We start from the raw sequence: 27,659 nt of genomic DNA, 5'->3' as shown, positions 1-27,659 counted from the left end.
ATGATCATCAAGGTACTTCCTACCTCTAAGATCCTGCAACCCTTGAAAGACACTCTATTTGATAGTTTCATGAATAAAGGCAGTGACAATGAACAAATTCATAAATTACGGTGTTATATTACATAAAGCTTAGTTTCTTATTAAAATTGGCAGAACTTGTCAACTGGCATGAAATGTAATGCTGTTAAAATATACTTTCTCTTATGGTTACAAATACTCAGTGGCTCAGGCCTGTTATCCCAGCACTTTGGGAGGCTGAGGCAGGCGGATCATCTGAGGTCGGGAGTTTGAGACCAGCCTGACCAACATGGAGAAACCCCATCTCTACTAAAAATACAAAATTAGTTGGGCATGGTGGACAGGACAACATGATGTTGTCTTAATAGCGCAACTACAGGACAATATGTTGTCATTTAACATGTTCTTTTGTCTCCTGTAGTGTCTGTAAAGACAGGTAAATCAGGTTCAGTTTTGTTGCAAGGAGTTGGGGAAGGACAGCTAGGCTGAAAACAGTCCTTAAAATGATATTTAAGGTAACAGCAATTATCTAAATTATCTGGTCTACTTTTCAGTGCTAGGAAAAAACCTACCCTGAGCTGAACAAGTGTATGGTTTTTACTTACTCCTGGAATGCCACAAAATGAAAGACAAGTAATTTCTTCTGGGCAAGAGTATTTCATAGGTGGTGTTATTTACTCCTTTTGTATTACATCAGGAAGCACATAATATCTACTTGTCTACTTTTGTGATATTAGGATTGACAAGAGGCCAGGCACAGTGGTTCAGGTCTGTAATCCAAGCACTTTGGAAAACCAAGGCAGGAGGATTGCTTGAGGCTAGGAGTTCAAGACCAGCCTGGGCAATATAGTGAGACCCTATCTCTACAAAAAAATTTTTAAAAATTAGCTGGATGTGGTGGCACACACCTGTAGTCCCAGCTACTTAGGATGCTGAGGTGAGAGGATTGCTTGAGCTTGGGAGGTTGAGGCTGCAATAAGCTGTGATCATGCCACTGCACTTCAGCCTGGGTCACAGAGTGAGACCCTGTCTCCCCTACCTACCCTCTGCCCAAAAAAAAGTGTGTATGTGTTCCTCATCCTTCAGAGATGTACAGTGAAGAATTATAAGTGAAATGCCATCTGGAATTTGCTTTACAGTGATCCAGAGCAGGGGTGGGGAATGAACAGCAGCAGAGATAAGACTGGCTGTGTGTTGTTAATTGATGAAGCTGGGCGATGAGTACATAGGTTAATAAAACCATCCTTTTCATATGTTTGAAATTATCCATAATAAAAAGAAAAAAACTTCAGATGCATTAAATTACATTCCAAATGCAATCATTACATGCAAAATACAAAACCACAAAATAAAAGGAATTACAGGTTATTTATATAAACCTAGGACAGGACAGCATGATGCCAGGGAACAAAAAGTATTAAGAAACACATCAAATGATTTGGCTGGCACAGTGGCTCACGCCTGTAATCCCAGCACTTTGGGAGGCTGAGGTGAGTGGATCACCTGAGGTAAGGAGTTCGAGACCAGGCTGGCTAACATAGTGAAACCCCGTCTCTACTAAAAATACAAAAAATTAGCCGGGTGTTGTGGCGCACGCCTGTAATCCCAGCTACTCGGGAGGCTGAGGCAGGAGAATCGCTTGAACCTGGGAAGTGGAGGTTGCAGTGAGCTGAGATTGCACCACTGCACTCCAGCCTGGTTACAGAGCAAGACTCCGTCTCAAAAAAACAAAAAACAAAAACAAAACACCAAGAATAAAAGCCAAGTTTTAAAAGAAATGCAAATTAAATCAAATAGGCGTTATAGCACTAATCATAATAATGAGAAGCTGGAAACATGAAATAATAATAGGCAACCAAATGAAATAAATTATGGTACACACACATATACCTTAGAATATTACATAGCAGTTTAAAATGATAATAGAAAAAAATGTTAGGGAACGTGCATCCACAAATATGTATATTTCATTTTATTAAAAAATTATACACATTGATGGATAGAAACAGATATGAAAAGAATATTGTCTGTTTGAAATTCTAAGTACTTAAAATTTTCTTTTGACTTTGCTTTTTCTGTAATTATTTAGTAGTAACAAAAAGTCTTTAAAAAATTAGTCCCAGCAATAATACTATAGACAGATCAAAAACCCAAAACCCCTGAGGTAAAGTGGCATTAAAAGACTTGAAAATAGGTAGGGCGCCGTGGCTCCCGCCTGTAATCCCAGCACTTTTGGAGGCCGAGGCGGGCTGATTACCTGTGGTCAGGAGTTTGAGACCAGTCCTGGCCAACATGGTGAAACCCTATCGTCTCTACTATTAATACAAAAATCAGCCGGGAGCAGTGGCTCATGCCTGTAATCCCAGCATTTTGGGAGGCTGAGGCAGGTAGATCACGAGGTCAGTTCAAGACCAGCCTGGCCAACACAGTGAAACCCCATCTCTACTAAAAATACAAAAATTAGCTGGGTGTGGTGGTGAGCACCTGTAATCCCAGCTACTTGGGAGGCTGAGGCAGGAGAATTGCTTGAACCTAAGAGACGGAGGTTGCAGTGAGCTGAGATCATGCCATTTCACTCCAGCCTCAGCAACAAGAGCAAAACTCCATCTCAAAAAGTATATATATTTATTAGGACAGAAAAGCAAAACCTTACCATAATTCCATAACTATGATTATTGGAATTACAAAGTAAATGAACACTTCAATTGTCTAATAGCAGTGATGTGTCATTAAGGTCTCAGGTCAATAATACATTTAAAATCTAACAAAGTTTGGAAAGATAGTATCATTAAATTATCTTAAAACACTACATTAGTTCATTATTATCCCTGCAGACAAGGATAAAGATGGTTGGTAAGACTATAGGTGGCTAAAACAAAGTAAAAGAATTAAAATGGCAAAATTCTTTACTCTGATCATATCATTTGATGAATCACACCTTTTATCTATCACATTTTTAGTTTGGAAATAGTTCGCTTATCAATACAGAATTCTACTTTATTGCACAATGTCCAGTTTGGCAACTTTCAGCTATGCTGTGAAGCTAAACAAAAGCAAAGTTGGGTCTAATGAGCTGAAAGAGTTCTGCTCAAAAACCTATTCTGAAAAAGGAACTTGTCAAAACATTTTCACTTTAAAAAAATTTCAGGCCGGGTGCAGTGGCTCACACCTGTAATCCCAGCACTTTGGGAGGTCGAGGCGGGTGGATCATGAGGTCAAGAGATTGAGACCATCCTGGCCAACATGGTGAACTCTGTCTCTACTAAAAATACAAAAATTAGCTGGGCGTGGTGGCGCACACCTGTAGTTCCAGCTACTCAGGAGACTGAGGCAGGAGAATCGCTTGAAACTGGGAGGTGGAGGTTGCAGTGAGCCGAGATTGCACCACTGCACTCCAGCAGAGCAAGACTCTGCCTCAAAAAAAAAAAAAAAAAAAAAATTGAACACAGCTATACATCTTTGTCATTTTTGCTCTACTCAATTCTTTCTGAAAAAGCTTATTATTATAATTAAGGAAATAAAGTGTGGAAGGATCATAGGAAATACTTGCAATAAAAAGAATAATCGTTAACATTGGCAACTGCCACTAGGAAGGTGTATACTCCACATGCTACTGATAAAAATTGTAGGAACCCATTGGTAGTTCCCATAACCACCAATGATGTGTTAATTCCCACAACATCAAAAATACAGAACTAGTTCCACAAGCTGTCTGTCAATAATACTCTGAAGGCAACCTATTCATCAGCACCAGAATCCCATTGATTTTCTTCCACACGTTCACAATCTTTTGCCATCAGTCATCTATTGGATTCTACAACTGTTTGGCAGTGTCAGGCTAACAAAAGTCAAAACTGGGCATTGACATTAATGGTAGTTTATTGATGCTTCCCCTGCAAATCTCGTATTTTCTGATAATAAAATTTTGCACAGAAGTTGGATTTCAAAAGGCTAATGTTCTATCTGAAATCTTATAATTATAGTACTTCTAAGAAAAAAGATGTCTAGTAACATAAATTGCTTCTGCATCGGTTCCACAAACAAGACAAGGACCTAAAACATCCAAACTGTTGACAGACAGAGACCTACTGGGAAGTAAGCTTGTGATTTCAATTCGGTCTTTTGCAGGATCAGTGCTGAGCCAGGAGCTAATGACAGACTGGTGAACATTAGCTTGGTTACTAATGCTATGAGACAAAAAAGTACTGCTTCTTCCTCCTGGGAGAAAAAAAGAAAAGGAAGAAATCTTTCAAGATGACTTTTATATTAGTAAACATCCAAACTTCTACTGATATTTAGAAAGGTGATAATATCAATGTGTTTAGTTCTCAGAATAATAGGCTAATAATTCCATTATTATACATCACCACTTTGGACCAAAGGCTTATTCAGTGATATTAAATATTCAAATTTCCATAGGATAATATGGATACCAAACTTGAAGTCTTCAGGAAAAGCAGATTATTTCAACTGACTGTCTTTCTGTTTATCTTTTAATGGAAAGTCTCAGAAAGGTAGCAAAATGGCCAGCAGACAAGTTGAATAAAGAAAGAAAAAAAGAAACCAAAGATGTAGGTAATATATGGAAATATAAACTCTAGGGTAATAACAAAATAAAATGATCATGAGAAAGAATTTCTAGACATATTTCTAGATGAACATTTCTAGAAATATATTCCTAAATATATATTTGTTACTATATTTCTAAAAATATAATTGCCTTACCTCAAATCTTTCATTCTTATGCTTTTTAGATAAATGTTCTTACAAGTAGATTAGAACACTACTAGATTATAAGGTTTTATCTCTAACAGTGCATTGTACTTACTATAGAATAAAGTGAGGCAGAGGCAGTATATTTCAATTTTAGTCATTGTTCGCAACTTACTTTCCTCTCAACTTGCTGTCATATCAAATAAGTACAAATTTAATTCACTCAACAAATGACTGAGTACTACTATGTGCCAGGCTCTGTGCTAAGTGCTCTGTGCCAAGTCCCTATGTCTTGAAGCTTAAAGATTAGTACATTTAAAATCCTACTGATCCTTTAAAATATGGCTGAACTTCCTTCTCTAAGAAACCTTTGAAGACAACCTCTACTTCATGTTTTTCTCTTTCCTCGAACCCTCAGCACTTGTATGTACCATTAATTTACTACTTTATAACAATTCTTATATCCTAATTGAACTATCCATGCCTCTGTCCATGACTAAGTATGTCTTAAGAGCAGGATGCATATTTTACATTTGTTTTACTTTTTCACAGTGTCTAATACTGTGCCTTGCAATAGTAGACACAGAATAAAGTTTTATTTCCAGTCTAACCAAGGTTCCTTAAAAGTAAACTTGCAAGTTCAAGACTGTGTGGTTAGGGGAGGAAGGAAGTAAAAACGAAGTACATACTTAGTTAATCCTTAGATGAAACTGTTTGTTTCTCTGTAGATGAAGTTATAGCATGGACATGCATGCATGCTCCACACATGCTCTCCACTCCAGAATTTTTCTGGAGAAGTTTTAGAATTTTTTTCCCCTTAGTTTTTCTGTTTATCTTTTACTGCCCCTACATTTTACATTGCTCTTGGACACTGTAAAGATTAACACATTATTCAAGCCACTGTGATAAGACTCCTTCCTCATCTCCCTGTTTCCACTTTTCTCCTCCCCCTTCCATAAGTCTAAAGTCCTTATCATGGGCTACAAAGTCCCAGGGCTCCTCAGCCACCAGTCCTTATCTCCCACCACTGTACCCTGCTGCCTGAGCTGCAACCATGGTGTCCTTGCAGTTCTCTGCCTGTCTCAGGCCCTCAGCATTTGCTGTTTCCTCTGCCTGGAATGCTTTCATGTCACTTACGCCTTCACTTCTCTTAAGTCTCTGCTCAAATGTTCCTTCTGCCAAGTGGCCTCTTCTTATGACTCTCACTAGAGTGGCTCCCCTCACCCCTGTCTTTATTCTTTATACTCCTACTCTGCTGTATTCTTCTTCATGGTAATTAGCAGTGTATTTGGCCATGTTATTTTCCTTTTTCTTTTCTTTTTTTTTTTTTGAGACGGAGTCTCGCTCTGTTGCCCAGGCTGGAGTGCAGTGGCGCGACCTTGGCTCACTGCAACCTCCAACTCTTGGGTTCAAGCTATTCTCCTGCCTCAGCCTCCAGAGTAGCTGGGATTACAGGCACCCACCACCACGACCGGCTAATTTTTGTATTTTTAGTAGACACAGGGTTTCACCATGTTGGACCACGCTGGTCTCAAACTCCTGGCCTCAGGTCATCTGCCCGCCTCAGCCTCCCAAATTGCTGGGATTACAGGTGTGAGCCACTGTGCCCGGCCTCCTTTTTCTTTTCAGTCTCCTTTTCCACTTTTCTGTGCTCCACTATATACTGTAGGAGGTGGAAGTCGGCAAACTCCACTTTCCAGGCTGCTTTGCCATCTGCCATCCAGATGGGCCTTGCCAATAGCAGGTATTAATAGTGGGTGACTGGAAGGCGGAGGGGAGAAGCAGCTCCTTCCTGCTCCAGGTTTCTGGCAACAACACTAGTGGTAGTTCCAGCCTGGTTGAGGGAGCGCCTTTTCTCCTAATTCAGAACAAACTTTAACAGCATTTTCAGCAGTGTAGTAGCAGGGGTACTAACAATTATTATTTCTGGGTGTTCCCTTTTCTTTCTATTTGTTCTCCCAGCACCCCTCCTATTACCTTTTGTTTTCCCAGCCCTTCTAACACATGAGACCAATTCCTTCCACATCTAAGGTAGTTTCTGACATTCTAATTGGACTCTTAATGATACATTATCTATTTTTTAACTGTCTACTAGAATATTTGCTCTATGTGTGTCGACATTTCGTTCTGCTCACTGTTATATGCCCAACACCTAGAAGAATGCCTAACACATGGTAGGCGTTCAGTAAATATTTCTGAATGAATGAATAAGCAAAAGAACTTTGGAACCACAGACAAACCCTCAAAAACAGGAAACTTGGAAAATGCAAAAACACATAAACCCTGATTACAAGTGCATGGTTTTTGGCTGACCATAACCTACCACTGACTGTAATGAGGAAAGCAGGCCTTCTTTTCTTTTTGAGATGGAGTTTCGCTCTTGCTGTCCAGGCTGGAGTGCAATGGTGCGATCTCGGCTCACTGCAACCTGTCTCCCGGGTAAAAGCAATTCTCCTGACTCAGCCTCCTGAATAGCTGGGATTACAGGCATGAGCCAGCACACCCGGCTAATTTTGTATTTTTAGTAGAGACGGGGTTTCTCCATGTTGGTCAGGCTGGTCTTGAACTCCCAAACTCAGGTGATCCACCTGCCTCGGCCTCCCAAAGTGCTGGGATTACAGGCGTGAGCCACCACACCCGGCCTGAAACCAGGCCATTTAACTTGAGAAGAAACCAGTACCCTCAGTTACATCAAATATCAACTTTTTTCTTGCCATTCACACAAACTTGGCAATGCAATATAAAAGATTTGCCTGTGTCTATGCTATGGCATGAGGGTCCAGGTTAATGGCACTCACAAAGGAGAACGTTGGCTGTCTCAAGTGAGCCAGCTTATAGCATTTCTAGCCATCAGCCATACAGTAGTAACTTGACAGATTTCAAGCCCTGTGATACTCAAATTTACTGAGGCAAGAGAATAAAAATGTTTTGCCATTAAGTAAAAAATACGAGGATGTCTAATTTGGTACTTAAAAGTATAAAATGGCTGGGTACAGCGGCTCATGCTTATAATCGCAACACCTCGGGAGGCCCAGGCAGGAGGATCGCTTGAGCTCAGGAGTTTGAGACCAGCCTGGGCAGCATAGTGAGAGCTCGTGTCTACAAATATATATATATATAAAAAATTAGCTGGTTGTGGTTGCAAGCATCTCTGGTCTTAGCTATTTGGGAGGCTGGGGCAGGAGGATCGCTTGAGCCCAGGAGAGTAAGGATGTAGCGAGCTGTGATCATGCCACTGCAGTCCAGCCTGCATGTCAGAGTGAGACGCTGTCTGAAACAAAACGAAACAAAATAAAAGTATGATAAAATTACACATAACGGGCTGGGCACAGTGGCTCACGCCTGTAATCCCAGCACTTTGGGGAGGCTGAGGTGATCAGATCACTTGAGGCCAGGAGTTTGAGACCAGCCTGGCCAACATAGCAAAACCCCATCTCTACTAAAAATACAAAAAAATTAGCCAGTTGGCTGGGCGCGGTGGCTCACGCTTGTAATCCCAGCACTTTGGGAGGCCGAGGCGGGCAGATCACGAGGTCAGGAGATCGAGACCACAGTGAAACCCCGTCTCTACTAAAAATACAAAAAATTAGCCAGGTGTGGTGGCGGGCGCCTGTAGTCCCAGCTACTCGCAGAGGCTGAGGCAGGAGAATGGCGTGAACCTGGGAGGCGGAGCTTGCAGTGAGCCGAGACTGCGCCACTGCACTCCAGCCTGGGCGACAGAGCAAGACTCCGTCTCAAAAAAAAAAAAAAAATTAGCCAGTTGTGGTGGCACACACCTGTAATCCCAGCTACTAGGGAAGCTGAGGCACAAGAAAAGCTTGAACCTGAGAGGCAGAGGTTGCAGTGAGCTGAGATTGCACCACTACACTCCAGTCTGGGTGACTGAGTAAGACTCTGTCTCAAAAAAAAGGTCAGGTGTGGTGGCTCACTCCTGTAATCCCAGCACTTTGGGAGGCTAAGGCAGGCGGATCATTTGAGGTCAGGAGTTTGAGACCAGCCTGGCCAACATGGTGAAACCCCATCTCCACTAAAAATACAAAAAAATTAGCCGGGCATGGTGGTGCGTGAATGTAGTCCCATCTACTCGGGAGGCTGAGGCACGAGAATCGCTTGAACCTAGGAGGCGGAGGTTGCAGTGAGCTGAGATCGTGCCACTGCATTCCAGCCTGGGTGACAGAGTGAGACTCTGTCTTTAAAAAAAAGTACACATAACAGTATTCATTAAAAAGTTTTACCTTGGTGAAAGAGTGACGACTTTTCAGGTACATCTGTGGAAGCATCCCAGTGCCAGAGGGATCCATCTTCAGAGCAGGTAAACAGATGATCTGGGTTGGATGGGTGAAAGTGAACTTCCCACACTAAGAGACAAGAATCAAGAAGCTCATTCCTGTGTAGATTAGCTGAACAAACAACATTAAACCCCCATCTCTAGGCACCATCTTCCATTATCCTCCATCACATACCTTCAAGCCTCAAGTCTGTCATAAAAATTAAAGGCTTCAGAATTAAAGAAAAGACATAACTTTCTAATGGCTATAACACATAGAAAGGAAAAAGAACCCTTTGGGAGGCTAAGGCAGGTGGATCACCTGAGGTCAGGACCAGCCTGGGCAACATGGTGAAACACCATCTCTACTAAAAATGCAAAAGTTAGCCAGGTGTGGTGGCGCATGGTTGTAGTCCTAGCTACTTAGGAGGCTGAGACAGGAAAATCACTTGAACCTGGGAGGCAGAGGTTGCCGTGAGCCGAGCTCGCACCACTGCACTCCAGCCTGGGCGACAAAGTGAGACTCTGAGGAAAAAAAAAAAAAGAAAGGAAAAAGAAGCCAACTAAATTTGTGTACTGGGTAAGGAAATAAATGAAAATAGTAGCCGGGCACAGTGGCTCACACTTATAATCCCAACACTTTGGGAGGCCAAGGTGGGTGGATCACTTGAGGTCAGGAGTTCGAGACCAGCCTGGCCAACATGGTGAAACTCCGTCTCTACTAAAAATACTAAAAATTAGCCAGGCATGGTGGTGGGCGCCTGTAATCCCAGCTACTCAGGAGGCTGAGGCAGGAGAATCGCTTGAACCCGGAAGGCAGAGGTTGCAGTGAGCCAAGATCACACCATTGCACTCCAGCCTGGGCAACAAGAGCGAGACTCCGTCTCAAGGAAAAAAAACAAAAACAAAAAGTCCAGGCTCAGTGGCTCACGCCTGTAATCCTACCACTTTGGGAGGCCGAGGTGAGTGGATCACCTGAGATCTGGAGTTCAAGACCAGCTGACCAACATGGTGAAACCCTGTATCTACCAAAAATACAAAAAATTAGCCCGGCGTGGTGGCAGGTGCCTGTAATCCCAGCTACTTGGGAGGCTGAGGTAGGAGAATTGCTTGAACCCGGGAGGCAAGGTTGCAGTGAGCTGAGATTGCATCACTGCACTCCAGGCTGGGCAAAAACAGCAAAACTATGTCTCAAAAAAAAAAAAAAAGAAAGAAAGAAAAAAAAGCATTGCTAAAACATTTAACCCTATTACTTTATGAAAATGCTTCATTTTATTTTTTTAAATAGAGACAGGGTTTTGCTATGTTGTCTACCTTGGTCTTCTACTCCTGGCCTCAAGCAATCCTCCTGTCTCAGCCTCCGAAAAGTGCTGGAATTACAGGTGTGTGCCCAGCTAGGAATGACTGTCTTTTACGGAAAAGTTTTTTTTAAATTGGTAAGTTGTCTTATTTTTCAATTCCTGTGTCATTAATATATGAAGATTATATTATTGGAAAAACTGAGAAAGACCCTAACGAAATATAAAAATGAATTTCTAAGAGGCAATATCCAATATTGGTTAATGCCAAGATTCTGAATACTTCTGGTCTTTATCACAGAAATAGCAACTGACTTCTAGCAAACCAAAATTTGGAAATGTTCCAAGAATTTGGATCCAGTTGCAGATGCTTTTTATTTTTTATTTGTTGATTATTTATCAAGAGGAACTATTTCTTAGCCCACATATTTATGCTTCATACTTTAGGAACATAGGGCAGTGACAAACTTCTACACAATTCAACTCAAAGAAATTCTCTCTCTTTTTGAAACAGGGTCTTGCTCTGGCACCCAGGCTGGAGTGCAGAATGGCATGGTCATGGCTCACTGCAGCCTTGACCTCCGAGGCTTAAGCAGTCCGCCTATCTCAGCCTCCTGAGTAGCTAGGACTACAGGCATGCATCACCATACCTGGCTAACTTTTGTATTTTTAACAGACAAGGGGTTTCCCCATGTTGCCCAGGCTGGTCTCAAACAACTGGGCTCAAGCGATCTGTTTGCCTTGGACTCCCAAAGTGCTAGAATTACAGGCATGAACTACCGTGCCCAGCCCCAAAGAAATTCTATATATTTCAAAATCACATTCAATTCTGAAAGATACCAGTCTTCCTCATTTCCTCAGAATCTTTTTTTTTTTTTTTTTAAGATGGAGTTTCACTCTTGTTGCCCAGGCTGGAGTGCAATGGTGCGATCTTGGCTCACCACAACCTCTGCCTCCCAGGTTCAAGTGACTCTCCTGCCTCAGCCTCCCCAGTAGCTGGGATTACAGGCATGTGCCACCACGCCCGGCTAATTTTGTATTTTTAGTAGCAACGGGCTTTCTCCATGTTGGTCAGGCTGGTCTCGAACTCCCGACCTCAGGGTGATTGACCTGCCTTGGCCTCCCAAAGTGCTGGGATTACAGGCATAAGCCACCGCCCCTGGCCATCATTTCCTCAAAATCTTTTATGGAATCATAATTTCTATAGAAATATAATAAAAAAATTAGCTAGGTGTAGTGGCACATACCTGTAGTCCCAGCTACTCAGAAGGGCAAGGCAAGAGGATCACTTGACCCCAGAAGGTTGAGGCTTAAGTGAGGTACCATGCCACTGCACTCCAGCCTGGCCAATACAGTTAGACCCTGTCTCTACAAAAAATAAAAAATTAGCCGGATGTAGTGGGGGTGCGTGCCTGTAGCCTCAGCTACTCGGGAGGCTGAGGTGGGAGGATTGATTGAGCCAGGGAGGCAAGGCTGAGGCTGCAGTGGGCTGTGATCACACCACTGCATTTTAACCTGGGTGAGAGAGACCCCATTTTAAAAAAAATACACAGGGCTGGGCGCAGTGGCTGACACTTGTAATCTCAGCACTTTGGGATGCCAAGGCAGGCGGATCACCTGAGGTCAGGAGTTTAAGACCAGCCTGGTCAACATGGTGAAACCCCGTTCCTACTAAAAATACAAAAATTAGCCACACATGGTGGCACATGCCTTTAGTCCCAGCTACTAGGGAGGCTGAGGCAGAAGAATGGCTTGAACCCAGGAGGCAGAGATTTCAGTGAGCCACGACTGCCACTGCACTCCAGCCTGGGTGACAGAGCAAGACTCTGTCTCAAAAAAAAAAAAAAAAAAAGTATAATCCATTCTGGCATGATATCAAAGACAGAGTGAGAAAATGAAAAATTTCTGTCTGGCTACATCATCTCCACCAGAATCAAAAGAAAAAAAAAAGCTTATAAATCTATTGTTCATGTTAAAAAAATGATGTGATGCAACAATAAATTGAGGAGCACAACATTTATTAACAAATATGACAAAGAGCCTGCATTTGCATGGGAAAAGGGCATTCTTGCACACTTCACTAAGGCATATAAAATGGTATAATTTTTATCACCTTTTTTCAGGGAGTGGGGTCTCACTATATTGTCCAGGCTGGAGTGCATAGGTGCAATCATAATGCACTACAGCCTTGAATTCCTGGACTCAAGCAATCCTCCTGCCTCGGCCTCCTGAGAAGCTGGTGCATGCCACCCACCTGGATTAAACTAGTATTATTAACTTTTTAAAGAGGTTATGTTGCCTAAGCTGGCCTCAAACTCTCGGGCTCAAGCAATCTTCCTGGCTCAGGCTCTTGAGTAGGAGAAGCCTGGATAGGCATGTGCCAATGTGCCTGGCTTAAACTGGTATTATTTTTGTGTAGAAAAATCTGTCAATGTGCTATGCAAAATGTTTGGCCTAGCAATTCTACTTCTAAAAAATTATCCTAAGAAAATAAGTACATAAGGCCGGGCATGAGCATAATGGCTATGCCCAGTACTTTGGGAGAATCGTGTAAGTCCAGGAGTTCAAGGCTGCAATGAGCTATGATCACACCACTACTGCACTCTGGCCTAGGCAACAGAGACCCTGTCTTCAAAAAAATAAAAAATAAAAAAAATATACAGAGATAAATATCTAAGGATTCTCACTACAGTTTTGGGTATAAGAATGAAACCTGTGGTTGGTGTGGTGGCTCATAACTCATACCTGTAATCTCAGCACTTCCTGAGGATCACTTGAGCCCAGGAGTTTGAGACCAGCCTGGGCAATAAAGTGAAACCCCATATCTACAAAAAAACCAACAAACAACAACAAAAAATCAGCTAGGCATGGTGGCACACACCTATAGTCCTATCTACTTGGGAGGCTGATGCGGGAGGATCACCTGAGCCGTGGAAGTCAAGGCTGTAGTGAGCCGTGACTGCACCACTGCACTCCAGCCTGGGTGACAGAGCCAGACCCAGTCTCTTAAAAAAAAAAAAAAGCCGGGCACGGTGGCTTATGTCTGTAATCCCAGCACTTTGGGAGGCCGAGCTGGGCGGATCACCTGAGGTCAGGAGTTCAAGACCAGCCTGACCAACATGGAGAAACCCAGTCTCTACTAAAAATATAAAATTAGCCGGGTGTGGTGGTGCATGTCTGTAATCCCAGCTACTCGGGAGGCTGAGGCAGGAGAATCGCTTGAACCTGGGAGGCGGAGGTTGTGGTGAGCCAAGATGGCGCCATTGCACTCCAGCCTGGGCAACAAGGGTGAAGCTCCGTCTCCAAAAAAAACAAAAACAAACGTTAAAGAACTTAAATATCAAGTAAAAAGAAATTACATAATTATTTAAATGTGCACAATTCAGCCATTAAAAGCTACGATGTAAAATGATCCACATGTATCATTATGGAAAGGTGCTTATTATATGTCATATAACTCACCCAATATAAACTTTCTGTATCTCCACAATACTTACTTTCAGCTTCATGAGCCTTCAGCAGAGATACAGGCATAGTACCTTGTCTAACATCCCAAATACTCAACATTCCATCTTGGCCACCAGTAGCTACAACATGCTGTTGGTTGGGATGTCTATCAACACAGTGGAGTGGCACTCGGTCACCAGTCCTTTTGTGGGAGATAACAATGACATAAAAATCAAATGAAGTATAATTTATCTTTGTGTAACATAGGAAACACGTTTTTTGTTTGTTTTGAGACAAGGCCTCGCTTACCCAGGCTGGAATGCAGTGCTGCAATCATTGCTCACTGTAGGCTCAAACTTCCCGGGCTCAGGTATCCTCCCACCTCAGCCTCCTGAGTTGCTGGGAGTACATGTGTGTACCATCATGCTTGGTAAACTTTTTGTATTTTTGTAGAGATGGGGTTTCTCCATGTTGCCCAGGTTGGTCTCAAACTCCCAGGCTCCAGTGATCTAGCCACCCTGGCCTCCCAAAGTGCTGGGATGACTGGTAACTGTGCCTAGCCTGTTTTTTTTTTTTTTTTTTTTTAAGAGGCAGGGTCTTGACCAGGCTCAGTGGCTCACACCTGTAATCCCAGCACTTTGGGAGGCCAAGGCAGATGGATGACTTGAGGTTCAAGACCAACCAGGCCAAAATGGCGAAACCCCATCTCTACTAAAAATACAAAAACTAGCCAGGCGCCGGGCGCGGTGGCTCACGCCTGTAATCCTAGCACTTTGGGAGGCCGAGGCGGGCGGATCACAAGGTCAGGAAATCGAGACCATCCTGGCTAACACGGTGAAACCCCGTCTCTACTAAAAATACAAAAAAAAATTAGCCGGGCGAGGTGGTGGGCGCCTGTAGTCCCAGCTACTCAGGAGGCTGAGGCAGAAGAATGGCGTGAACCCCCAGGGGCGGAGCCTGCAGTGAGCCGAGATCGTGCCACTGCACTCCAGCCTGGGCGACAGCGAGACTCCGTCTCAAAGAAAAAAAAAAACAAAAAAACTAGCCAGGCACAATGGCACATGCCTGTAGTTCCAGCTACTTGTGAAGCTGAGGCATGAGAATAGCTTGAACCCGGTAGGCAGAAGTTGCAGTGAGCCAAGATCATGCCACTGCACCCCAGCCTGGGTGACAGAGTAAGACTCTGTCTCAAAAAAAAAAAAAAAAAAAAAGAGAGAGAGACAGGGTCTTGTCTTGTCACCCAGGCTACAGTGCAGTGGCCTATCTACAGCTTGCTGCAAGCTGGGCTCAAAAGAGCCTTTTGCCTCGGCTTTCCAAGTAGCTAGGACTACAGGCACATGTGACCGTGCCAGGCTATTTTAAGAAATTTTTGTAGAGATGGGGTCTCACTGTGTTGCCCCAGCTGGTCTCAAACTTCTCACTGCAGATGATCCTTCCAAAATGTTGGGATTACAGGCATGAGCCACCATGCTCAGCCAAGAAACATGTTTTATATGGTAACTAACTGACAACTTAGTGGCTGGAGCTACTGGCTGAATCTTTTTTTTATTTGAGACAGAGTTTTGTTCTTGTTGCCCAGGCTGGAGTGCAATGGCGAGATCTTGGCTCACTGCAAACTCTGCCTCCCAGGTTCAAGTGATTCTCCTGCCTCAGCCTCCTGAGTAGCTGGGTCTATAGGCACGCGCGACTATGCCTGGCTAGTTTTTGTATTTTTAGTAGAGACGGGGTTTTACTGTGTTGGCCAGGCTGGTATTGAACTCCTGACCTCAAGTGATCTGCCCGCCTCGGCCTCCCAAAGTGCTGGGATTACAGGCGTGAGCAACCACGCCCGGCCTGGCTGAATCTTAATGATACCAAAAAAATGAACTAAATTAGATATACTTCTAAATAGTACAATTTTGAAATAATTCAAGGCCACAATTATTCATTTTCACTTCAATTTGGAGACATGGCATGAAAGACAATCTGATGGTAAGATGTACAAATCACATTTCCACTTATTAGATTATTTAAAAACTCATACATCAATTATACTAAATATTATTTAGCATCTTATTTAATGCTTAGTTTATGTAACTATTTTTTCAGTGTGACACATTGTTTTCTTATGAGAGAAGGCTGTACACCTAAAAAGGGGGATTTCTGCTCAGAAAAAATATTTGGAATTATATTTTTCCCCCAATCATTACATCTGGAGTATATTTGATCCACTAAACAATCATTGAAAGAGCAGAAATAAGTTCTCCATGAAATAATACAAACTTCAAAGAGTAAAGGCTCTGAATCACTATAACTAATAATTACTAAATGAAGCATAGTAGTATCAACCCCGTCAAGTTATGCTTGCTCTACCAAATTTTAATCAGGGATCTCCCTCTTAAAATGCAATTAAAATACAATATGGCTTAAAGCCAGTAGCTATAAACAACCTAACACATTAATTTGTGGATTACATTACTGAAATTACAAATCAACACTTACAGTGACAATATCTGAGAAGGCTCATTTCCTTGTTGTCTGAAATCCCATATTTTCAACTGTCCAATTGAATTTACAGTAAGAATCTCAGGAGTTCGAAGAAAGGTTACAGCATGGAGTGTACTACTATCTGCATTGTCTAAAAATTTAAAAAATGGTAGTATGTGTTAGTGAGTCCCCTTTTTTTCCAAGAAAATCTTAAATCACACTCCTTTCATGGATTGATATATTACAATTTCCAGTAACTTATAATTTAAATTTCTATAGAAAAATGCATGGTTAATGTATATATTTAAATGGATTCTCTTTGGATGGGAAAAATATTTACTCACAGGACATCTGAACTGTTTTCTGTTTCTTTTTTTTTTGCTCTTGTTGCCAGGCTGGACTGCAATGGCGCGATCTCGGCTCACCGCAATCTCCACCTCTCGGATTCAAGCTATTCTCCTGCCTCAGCCTCCCGAGTAGGTGGGATTATAGGCATGTGCCACCACACCCAGCTAATTTTGTATGTTTAGTAGAGACTGGGTTTCTCCTTGTTAGTCAGGCTGGTCTCGAACTCCCAACCTCAGGTGATCCACCAGCCTCGGCCTCCCAAAATGCTGGAATTACAGGTGTGAGCCACCACGCCTGGCTTACTGTTTTCTTTTTCTTTTTCTTTTTTGAGACGGATCTCGTTCTGTCACCCAGGCTAGAGGGCAGTGGCGCACTCTGGGCTCACTACAACCTCCCCCTCCCAGTTTCAAGCGATTCTCTTGCCTCGGCCTCTCTAGTACCTGGGATTACAGGTACATGCCACCATGCCTGGCTAATTTTTGTATTTTTAGTACAGACGGAGTTTCACCATGTTGGCCAGGCTGGTCTCGAACTCCTGAGCTCAAGTGATCCGCCTGACTCAGCCTCCCAAAGTGCTGGGATTACAGGCGTGAGCCACCAGGCCCGGCCTTGAACTGTTTTCTAAATGGAAGGCTGAGTTTTCATACATTTCTTTTTAACTCTTAAGATTGTTACCCCACATTTCTGAGAGAGTTGTTCAAGCTCCTCTAAACCCAATCTTACTTCCCACTAGTCCCTGACCTAGAACTTCCATTTTACTGAGCCAAACCCCAGTGCTTCCTACAGAGCTCATTCTAATCTTGTGTTATTCTGCAAACTCATCCCAAATCTACTCATTTTCACCCTCATCAACTCTCGCCCTCTCCATGAAGTCATTCCTTATTGTCATAATGGCCCTTTTTGTTGATTTCCTAGTGTTTAGAACTTACGCCTCATAATTTAACATACACTTTATGGACTTTAGTTTGTGCCACTCCTCTACACTGCCACCAGGCAATGGTCATTAATTAACAAATAAGTGATGTCGCCCAGTGCAGTGGGTCATGTCTGCGATCTCAGCACTTCGGGAGGCCGAAGTGGGCAGACCACTTGAGCCCAGGAGTTTGAGACCAGCCTGGGCAACATGGTGAAACCTCGTTTCTACAAAAATTAGCTGGGCATGGTGGTGTGCATCTGTAGTCCCATATCCCTGGAAGGCTGAGGTGGGAGGATCGCTTGAACCTGGGAGGCAGAGGTTGCAGTGAGCTGGGATCATGCCACTGCACTCCAGCCTGGGTGACAGAGCAAGACCCTGTCTCAAAAAAAAAAAAAAAAAGTAATGCAACTTAACTCAGAAATGAAAATCATAATAAACAACACAAAAGGCCAGGTACAGTGGCTCACGCCTGTAATCCCAGCACTTTGGGAGGCCGAGGTAGGCGAATGACAAGGTCAAGAAATCAAGAACATCCTGGCCAACATGTTGAAAGCCCGTCTCTACTAAAAATACAAAAATTAGCTGGGTGTGGTGGTGTGCGCCTGTAGTCCCAGCTGCTCAGGAGACTGAGGCTGAAGAATTGCGTGAACCTGGGAGGTGGAGGTTGCAGTGAGCTGAGGTCGTGCCACTGCACTCCAGCCTGGTGACAGAACGTGACTCCATCTAAAAAAACAAACAAACAAACAAACAAAAACACACAAACACACACAATGGATTCATAGGCTTAATTCCTAGAGATTCTGATTTAAAAGGTCTAGAGTGGTCAACAGTTAAAAAATTTCCTCAGAGAAGTCTGGCTGAAGCATAGTTCAGAACCAATACACTTAGTTTTCCACCTAAAAGATATAACCTCTGTGATTTTGCATTACAGACACTTTGCAATCTGGCCCCAGTTTACTCCTCTCTTGCTTCATCTTTCATCTCTCCTACATAAATATCTAAAGTCGGGTCAAACTATACTTTTTGTCATTCTCTGAATGTCTTTATCCTGCCTCTGGCCTATTCCCTTTGTCTAGCACTCCATCTTTTAGTATTACTTATGGTCTAGAACCAAGAAAAACTATTAATTACTACCTGCTTCCAGATGTTTTATCTGATAATGCCCTCTCACCAAAAGAAAAGGTTTCTGTTTCCTCTAGTCAGTCATTCGTACTGGCCTCATCAACACACTCTCTTGACAAAGGGATCCTGCCTTGCGTGTGTTTTGTGTGCATGTGTACATATATTTTTTTGAGACAGAGTCTTGCTCTGTCACCCAGGCTGGAGTGCAGTGGCGTGATCTTGGCTCACTGCAGGCTCTCAGTCTCTCAGGTTCAAGCAATTCTCATGCCTCAGCCTCCCAAGCAGCTGGGATTACAGACGTGTGCCACCATGCCCAGCTAATTTTTGTATTTTTAGTAGAGACAGGGTTTTGCAATGTTGGCCAGACTGGTCTCAAACTCTTGGCCTCAAATGATCTGCTCACTTTGGCTTCCTAAGGTGCTGGGATTATAGGCGTGAGCCACTGCCCCTGGCCATATATTTTTATATCCCTCAATCACTTAACATTGTGTTTACTTTTTTTTTTTTTGAGATGGAGTCTCGCTCTGGCACAAGGCTAGCGTGCAGTGGTGTAATCTTGGCTCACTGCAACCTCTGCCTCCCGGGTTCCAGTGATTCTCCTGCCTCAGCCTCCCGAGTAGCTGGGACTACAGGCATGTGCCACCACACCCAGCTAATTTTGTATTTTTAGTGCAGACGGGGTTTCTCCATGTTGGTCAAGCTGATCTCGAACTCCTGACCTAAGATAATCCACCTGCCTCGGCCTCCCAAAGTGCTGGGATTACAGGTGTGAGCCACCGTGCCCAGCCTCCTTCATTTTTATGTATAATTATAATATAATAAACAATTCTGATCATGTCACCTACCTACTCCATAACTTTCTTTTTTTTTTTTTTTTTTTTTGAGACAGAGTCTGGCTCTGTCCCCCAGGCTGGAGTGCAGTGGCACCATCTCGGCTCACTGCAAGCTCCGCCTCCTGGGTTCACGCCATTCTCCTGCCTCAGCCTCCCGAGTAGCTGGGACTACAGGCGCCCGCCACCACGCCCTGCTAATTTTTTTGTATTTTTAGTAGAGACAGGGTTTCACTATGTTGGCCAGGATGGTCTCGAACTCCTGACCTCGTGATCCGCCCACCTCGGCCTCCCAAAGTGCTAGGATTACAGGCTTGAGCCACCGCGCCCGGCCAGAGATGGATTTTCACCACATTGGCCAGGATGATCTCGATCTCTTGACCTAGTGATCCGCCTGCCTCAGCCTCCCAAAGTGCTGGGGTAACAGGCATGAGCCACTGTGCCTGGCAGTATTTACTTAGTATATGGTAAATACTCAATTACTCTGATGGATGAAAGGAATACAATGATTTTTCTTTTTTTGAAACAAAGTCTCCCTCTGTCACCCAGGTGGGAGTGCAGAGTGCCATCACAGCTCACCGCAACCTCCACTTCTCAGGTTCAAGCTATTCTCCTGCCTCAGCCTCCTGAGTAGCTGGGATTACAGGCATGTGCCACCACGCCTGGCTAACTTTTCTTTCTTTCTTTTTTTTTTTTTAAACAGAGTTTCACTCTTGTTGCCCAGGCTGGAGTGCAATGGTGCAATCTCCACTCACTGCAACCTCCACCTCCCAGGTTCAAGCGATTCTCCTGCCTCAGCCTCCCCCGTAGCTGGGATTACAGGCATGTGCCACCACGCCCGGCAAATTCTGTAGTTTTAGTAGAGACAGTGTTTCTCCATGTTGTTGGTCAGGCTGGTCTCGGACTCCCTATCTCAGGTGACCCGCCCGCCTCGGCCTCCCAAAGTGCTGTGATTGCCGGGGTGAGCCACCACACCCAGCCTAACTTTTGTATTTTTAGTAGAGACGAGGTTTTGCCATGTTGGCCAGGCTGGGATTTTTCTTACCTATGGTTCTTACAGCTTCCTTGTGATCAGCTCTGAAGAGATTTATTCGACCATCCTCTCCAACTGTAACGATTTCTGGGTTGTTGCACACAACACCTGTACATGGTGCACTGCTATAGGAAGGACTGCCAGGGCCTGTGTGGTAATGAGCTGTAGTCCACTGCTGGTTGACTGACAGAGTCTAGGCATCAGAAATGAGGATACTATTAAAGCAAAGTACTAAGGAACTAGCACTTCTTCCCAACAAGAGTATCTTTAAATTCTGACTCACACCCTTCTACAAGAATAAATCTCTCCTTTTGCCTTTAGAATAATGAAATCTATAAACTACTGCCATCAAAGTTCTATATACACTGAATTAAATTCAAAAGGAATATTGTTTAATAATGCTCCACATTTATCTCAAACTACAGTAATGACTTTTAGGGATCAGGCAGTTGGATGTTCAAAGCAACTCTTTGTATTCTTATGGGAATTAACCTACATCTAAAATATACATATCTGGCCCACGGCTGTGGCTCATGCCTGGAATCCTAGCACTTTGGGAGGCCAAGGCAGGCAGATCATCTGAGATCAGGAGTTCGAGACCAGCCTGGCCAATATGGCAAAATCCTGTCTCTACTAAAAATGCAAAAATTAGCCAGGTGTGGTGGCACGCACCTGTAATCCCAGCTGCTTGGAAGGCTGAGGTGGGAGAATTGCTTGAACCAGGGAGGTGGAGGTTGCAGTAAGCAGAGATCGCGCCACTGCACTCCAGCCTGGGTGACAGAGAGAGACTCTGTCTCAAAAAAAAAAATAATAAATAAAATAAAATAAAATAAATAAAATATTAATCTCTATAGCTTTTTCTAAATGACTCAAAAAAAAAACCCTTAACATGAACTGGGCCTTATATTAACTAGGCATGTCTATTAGAAAGGTTACCTTTGGCTGGGCGCGGTGGCTCACACCTGTAATCCAAGCACTTTGGGAGGCCGAAGAGGGCTGATCACCTGAGGTCAGGTGAGACCAATTTGACCAACAGGGAGAAATCCTGTCTCTACTAAAAATATAAAATTAGCCGGGCATGGTGGCATGTGCCTGTAATCCCAGCTACTTGGGAGGCTGAGGCAGAAGAGTCACTTGAACCTGGAAGGCAGAGGCTGCGGTGAGCCGAGATTGTGCCATTGCACTCCAGTGCTTGGGCAACAAGAGCAAAACTCCGTCACACACACAAAAAAAAAAAAAAAAAAAAAAAAATCACTTTCAAACTAAAGTTCTTTACCTGGTTATTTGGATGGTGAAGGAAAACTGTTACACATCCTGTTGATGAAGCAGCGACAATTCTTTCCTGGTCAAAAAACTAAAGAGAAAATTTCTGCTTGTTAAAGATTCAGAAATATCAGCAGGGAGGAAGTCTATTTGTTTATTTAACTCAATTAGTAGCAAATCTTCTAACAATTTTAAAAAGCAAAGAGCCTATGAGTGCTAAGCAAATAAAATGTGCTAATGAAGCTGAAAGGCCAAACTGCCATACAAAGTATTTTCATGAATAAACAATATTTTTTCCTAGACACATTCACCCACAATTGATTTAATTTGGGACCAACACAATAAAACCTTAGGAAAATATTATTCCTGGCTGGGTGCGGTGGCTCATGCCTGTAATCCCAGCACTTTGGGAGGCCTAGGCGGACGGATCGCTTGAGCTCAGGAGTTCAAGACCAGCCTGCGCAAGACGGCGAGGCCCCGTCTCTACAAAAATACAAAAATGAGTTGGGGTTGTAGGGAAGCGGAGGTTGCAGTGAGCCAAGATTGAGCCCCTGCATTCCAGCCTAGTTGGCAGAGCAAGACTCAGTTTCAAAAAAAAGAATAAAAATTTTAAAAAAGAAAAGCCAGGCACGGTGGCTGATGCCTGTAATCACAGCACTTTGGGAGGCCGAGGCAGGCAGATCACGAGGTCAGGAGTTCGAGACCAGCCTGGCCAATATGTTGAAACCCTGTCTCTACTAAAAATACATAAATTAGCTGGGCGTGGTGGCATGAGCCTGTACTCCCAGCTACTCGGGAGGCTGAGGCAGAAGAATCACTTGAACCCAGGAGGCGGGGTTGCAATGAGCCGGGATCGTGCCACTGCACTCCAGCCTGGGTGACAGAGCAAGACTCGTCTCAAAAAGAAAAGGAAAATATCGTCTGGGCACGGTGGCTCCCACGGTGGCTCACACCTGTAATCCTAGCACTTTGGGAGGCCAAGCCGGGTGGACCACGAGGCCAGGAGTTCAAGACCAGCCTGGCCAACACGGTGAAACCCCCATCTCTACTAAAAATACAAAAATTAGCCGGGCATGGTGGCCTGTGCCTGATGTCCCAGCTACTTGGGAGGCTGAGGCAGGAGAATTGCTTGAACTCAGGAGGCAGAGATTGCAGTAAGCTGAGCTCGTGCCACTGCACTCCAGCTCAGGTGACAGTGTGAGACTCCGTCTCCAAAAAAAAAAAAATGTATCTTTCCTAGAGCTAGATAGATTTCTTTTTTATTTTATTTAATTTATTTTTTATTTTTTATTTTTGAGACAGTTTCGCTCTTGTTGCCCAAGCTGGCGTACTGTCGGCTCACTGCAACCTCTGCGCCCGGGTTCAAGCGATTCTCCTGCCTCAGCCTCCCAAGTAGCTGGGATTACAAGCGCGCGCCAGGGCTAGGTAGCTTTTTATGGAAAATGCAGGGGCTCTCCACACCAGGATTTGAAAACTTAATTTCGGCCGGGCGCCGTGGCTCACTCCTGTAATCCCAGCACTTTGGGAGGCCGAGGCAGGCAAATCACCAGGTCAGGAAATCGAGACCATCCTGGCTAATATGGTGAAACCCCGTCTCTATCAAAAATACAAAAAATTAGCCGGGTATGGTGGCCTGCGCCTGTAGTCCCAGCTACCCGGGAGGCTGAGGCAGGAGAATGGCTTGAATCCGGGAAGCGGAGGTTGTAGTGAGCCCAGATCATGCCACTGTACTCCAGCCTGGGTGACAGAGCGAGACTCCATCTTAAAAAAAAAAAAAAAAAAAACCTCAATTTCATCCCCACCACTCACTACTGGTTTTGAGACTTTGGCCAAGTTAAGTTCACTAAATCGTGGTAAATCTTTAAAACGGGAGCACTAATCTCTACTTAGGGAGTTGTTATGAGAATTCAAAAAACAAAATGTTATCCCCCTGCACAGTATCTGTCACATAGTACATGCTCAAGATATAGTAGTCTCAGTTTTCTCATTAGTAAAACAAAGTAACGATACTTGATTCACTGGCATGCAACAATTATTAATTTTTGTAAAGCTCCCCAAACGGTATTTAGCACATAGTCGATAATCAATTAATAAAAAAGTATGGTTAAATCTACATCCCCTTTCCCAGTCCTTTTTCTGCCACTAAATGGCTAAATGATGTTGGGCAAATCATAACTTACAGAGCACTCAGTTTTCTGTAAACCATGGGTGACACCAGACAACTTTTACGATGCTCTGCTTGTTTAAATGTATTACTTAGGACTTTCAAAGTTAGCTTTTGGATGATACACAGATTTACCTGTAAATCCATTACATCACCATGGTGTCTGATATCACACAATAACTGATGGTCTCCTTCAAACCCTCCATCAGAGTCCAAGTTTCCAAAATCTCCAATAGACCACAGTGAAACATAATTTTCCTGTAAAACAAAAAGTTTCGTCTTGAGATGACATAAACGTCAACTCTCGGAAAATAAAAGTTGTGCTCCCGTCCGGAAATGTTGCTCCAAAACATCTCAAATGGTATGGTAAGCTTAAAACACAACGAGATACGAGGCTCAGGCATGCCATCACCGGCTCTGAGCTACGGAGCAACCGCGCCTGAGACAGGGGTCCGGGGGACCTAGAAGTGCGAGAAGAACCAGAAGGTGGGAGTTGGCGCGCGGGAGGCCAGGTGTCAGCGCAGCCGGAGAGAAGGAGGAGGTAGGGGCTCGTCCCTATCAGCGGGGATACCTCATTGTCCCAAGATCCTGTAGCGAACGTCTCCGCGGTCTGTAAACTTCCCGGAGGCAGCGGTCGCCAGCGGGTTTTGCTGATTTTCTGAGACACAAACTTCGCATAAATTTCCTCCATGCCGAAAGCAGCCGCAGCAGGTACTGCAAAAAGCAAGCACAATGCGCGCCTCTCAGCCCCGCCTCTTCCCGCGGAACCCTGATTGGATGGGACTTTAGGAGGGAGACGGTGGCTGCAGAGAGTCAATTCTCGTCGGTAGCCAGTGTGGGCACAGTCAGTATGCAAACTGGGAGAACCTAGACTGAGAGGCCAATCCATCTCACAGAGCGGCTCTGAGCAAAGGCAAGAGCGCTTTGGCCTTTGAGCAGTAGGACTTACTCCTAATCTGCAATATCAGTATTTTCTTGTGTTCAATAATTGTGCAGTGTAAAATTTAAGAGCAAAAATAGAACAAAATCAATGCAGTAGAAACCACCTTGAAACCACACCTAAGCAGTTGCAGGTCACTGCGCATAGAAAACGATTCAAAAATCCTTAAATACTCGTGGAAGTACCTCGAATAAAGTGCCAACCTACTATCCTAAATCTCTCCCTCTTGTCTCCCAAACAAATACTTTGCTTCAAAGTTAATACACACTGTCAGAGCCTGGAGTTGGAATTCTGAAAGACTCCAGTTTTAGTTTTGATGCCAATTGCCTAGCTTTGGTCAATTCAATATGTGCATGATTAAGAATGAAGTTTGTGATACCTATTGTCAACGGCCCAGGAATCAGTTTTCTAGGTTCCTTCTGTGCTTTTGGTTACACCTATAATATTCTTCCCTTCCTCTTTACTCCTCACAATCCTGCCTATCCTTCAAGGATCTGTTCTTTCCTTTACCATTTCCTGATGACCCCAGCCAATGTTGATCTAAATCAACACCATTTTTTTCTTTTTTAAGACAGGGTCTCACTCTGTGGCCCAAGCTGGAGTGCAGTGGTACAATCTCAGCTCACTGCAACCTCCGCCTCCGCCTCCCAGGTTCAAGTGATTCTCCCACCTCAGCTTCCAGGGTAGCTGGGACTACACGTGTGCGCCACCATGCCTGGCTAATTTTTTTTTTTTTTTTGTAGAGACAGGATTTCAGCATATTGCCCAGGCTGGTCTCGAACTCCTGACCTCAGGTGATGCAACTGCCTTGTCCTCCCAAAGTGCTGGGATTACAGGCGTGAGCTAGCATTTGATATATAGACCACTAATGACATGTATTTTGGATATACTTTATTGTTAGTTTTCTTTAGATGCATATTCCTCCCCCATTAGAATGTAAATCCTACTGAATACAAGAGGTATGACTTATTCATCTAAAAAATGAACCTCTTTTACACTATAGGTATTCATAACTGTATGTTGGTTGTTTTTTTAAAAAGGGCCATTATGCTACTGTTGTTTTTATGTGATATTGGTAGTCCTACTTCACAGGGACACTGCATGTAAATGCAATCCATCTGGGTCAGCTTTAGAGTTATCAGTTTCCTATCAAGGATTTGACTTTTTTCTTTTCTCCAAATGGAAGATCACCAAGAAACTGTAGAAAGATGAAATGGAAAATATTAAGTGGGTTACAGTCCCAAATCAACAATTTTATTCATGTTTAATATTGAAGTAAAGAACACTGTTTTGGCCAGGCGCAGTGGCTCACGCCTGTAATCCCAGCACTTTGGGAGGCCAAGGCAGGCAGATCACGAGTTCAAGATCAGCCTGGCCAACATGGTGAAACCCTGTCTCTACTAAAAATATAAAAATATTAGCTGGGCATGGTGGTGCGTGCCTGTAATTCTAGCTACTCGGGAGGCCGCGGCAGAATTGCTTGAACCGGGACCTGGGAGGCAGAGGTTGCAATGAGCCGAGATCATGCCACTGCATTCCAGCCTGGGCTACAGAGCGAGACTCCGTCTCAAACAAAAACAAAAAAACAAAAAGAAACCATTTTTGCCTGTAGTTTCATTTATGGTCACAGAATCCCAGAAAATGGGTAATGTTGATTTTTGATTGGAAGTAGGCCAGTGTCACATTTTACAAAATCGGATAAGAACCAGAATTTGAAAATTGTGCTGACATAGTGGCACATATGTCTTAGCTTTGTTTCCTTCTAAAAGATTACTGGAGGCCGGGCGCTGTGGCTCACTCCTGTAATCCCAGCACTTTGGGAGGCCGAGGCGGGCGGATCACAAGGTCAGCAGATCGAGACCATCCTGGCTAACACGGTGAAACTCCGTCTCTACTAAAAATACAAAAAATTAGCCGGGCGTGATGGCGGGCACCTGTAGTCCCAAGCTATTCGGGAGGCTGAGGCAGAATGGCCTGAACCCGGGAGGCGGAGCTTGCAGTGAGCCGAGATCGCGCCACTGCACTCCAGTCTGGGCTACAGAGCGAGACTCCGTCTCAAAAAAAAAAAAAAAAAATAGATTACTGGACTAAATGATGGCTGGATTCTGTCAGTCTCAGGTCTAATTAGGAGTCAGCGATTTGGACGCGACAAGCAATGTTCTCAGTGAGCTTCTCACTCATGGTCTTGCAGAGCTGATAGCAATAAAGCCACGGTGGAATTTGTGAGGCTTAATTAGGTGGAAATGCACACTTACGTCGGGAGAATAACACGTTCACCAAAGGACACAGTGGTATTTTTTAACCAATCGCAACTCTTTACGTTCGCATTATTCTAAGGAAGCAAAGCTTTGCCCCAACCCCCACCCCCATGTCCTGGTACTCTTCCACTCTCTGAGAGCTTTAGAACCAGGGTTCCAAAGTCTCTGCTTAGCCTAACAGTGACGTGCTTGTCCCAAAGCCAGAGGCCGGTGTACTCGGGTTAGAGAGGGCCTTTGTCGTTGGGTTTTATTCTTATTGTATTATTCGGGCTCCGCCGACCCAAATATTAGTCAACTGGGTTGGGCGAGGTAGGACGGATGAAGCCCACCGTCCAACAATCTGGACATCTATAGGAGCAGATCCGCCGCTCGAAACAGCTGACCCAGCGGCGACTGCGGAACCACAGCAGCGTCTGCACAGATCGACCCCGCCATCCCGCCGTCCCGCTCGGTGACCGGAGACGCAGCGGAGAACGCGACTGATCAGGCTACCGAGCCTGGCCGCAGGGCGAAGGCGGTGCGGTCCGAGGCCTCATAAAGGGACACGCAGCAGCGGCAGTGGCGCTGACTCAGCCC

At 44.1% G+C, this 27,659-nt stretch overlaps 1 protein-coding gene across 1 annotated transcript; it reads right to left on the bottom strand.

The window, feature by feature from the left end:
* Positions 1 to 1,951: 1,951 nt before the first annotated feature.
* On the bottom strand, positions 1,952 to 27,506 carry LOC116463239 (nucleoporin Nup43). The gene is made up of 9 exons (XM_032146266.2): positions 27,413 to 27,506; positions 24,457 to 24,599; positions 24,021 to 24,143; positions 21,735 to 21,812; positions 20,471 to 20,651; positions 16,225 to 16,360; positions 13,794 to 13,945; positions 8,967 to 9,089; positions 1,952 to 4,236 (listed from the first exon to the last, which is right to left on the bottom strand). Exons 1-9 carry the CDS (start codon positions 27,429 to 27,431, stop codon positions 4,007 to 4,009), a joined length of 1,185 nt encoding a protein of 394 aa, XP_032002157.2. The 5' UTR covers positions 27,432 to 27,506; the 3' UTR covers positions 1,952 to 4,006.
* Between the last annotated feature and the right edge of the window lie 153 nt (positions 27,507 to 27,659).

The sequence above is a fragment of the Hylobates moloch genome, unplaced genomic scaffold (assembly GCF_009828535.3).
Source record: "Hylobates moloch isolate HMO894 unplaced genomic scaffold, HMol_V3 SCAFFOLD_29, whole genome shotgun sequence".
Taxonomy (NCBI): domain Eukaryota; kingdom Metazoa; phylum Chordata; class Mammalia; order Primates; family Hylobatidae; genus Hylobates; species Hylobates moloch.
This window is presented reverse-complemented; position numbering and strand designations above follow the sequence as displayed.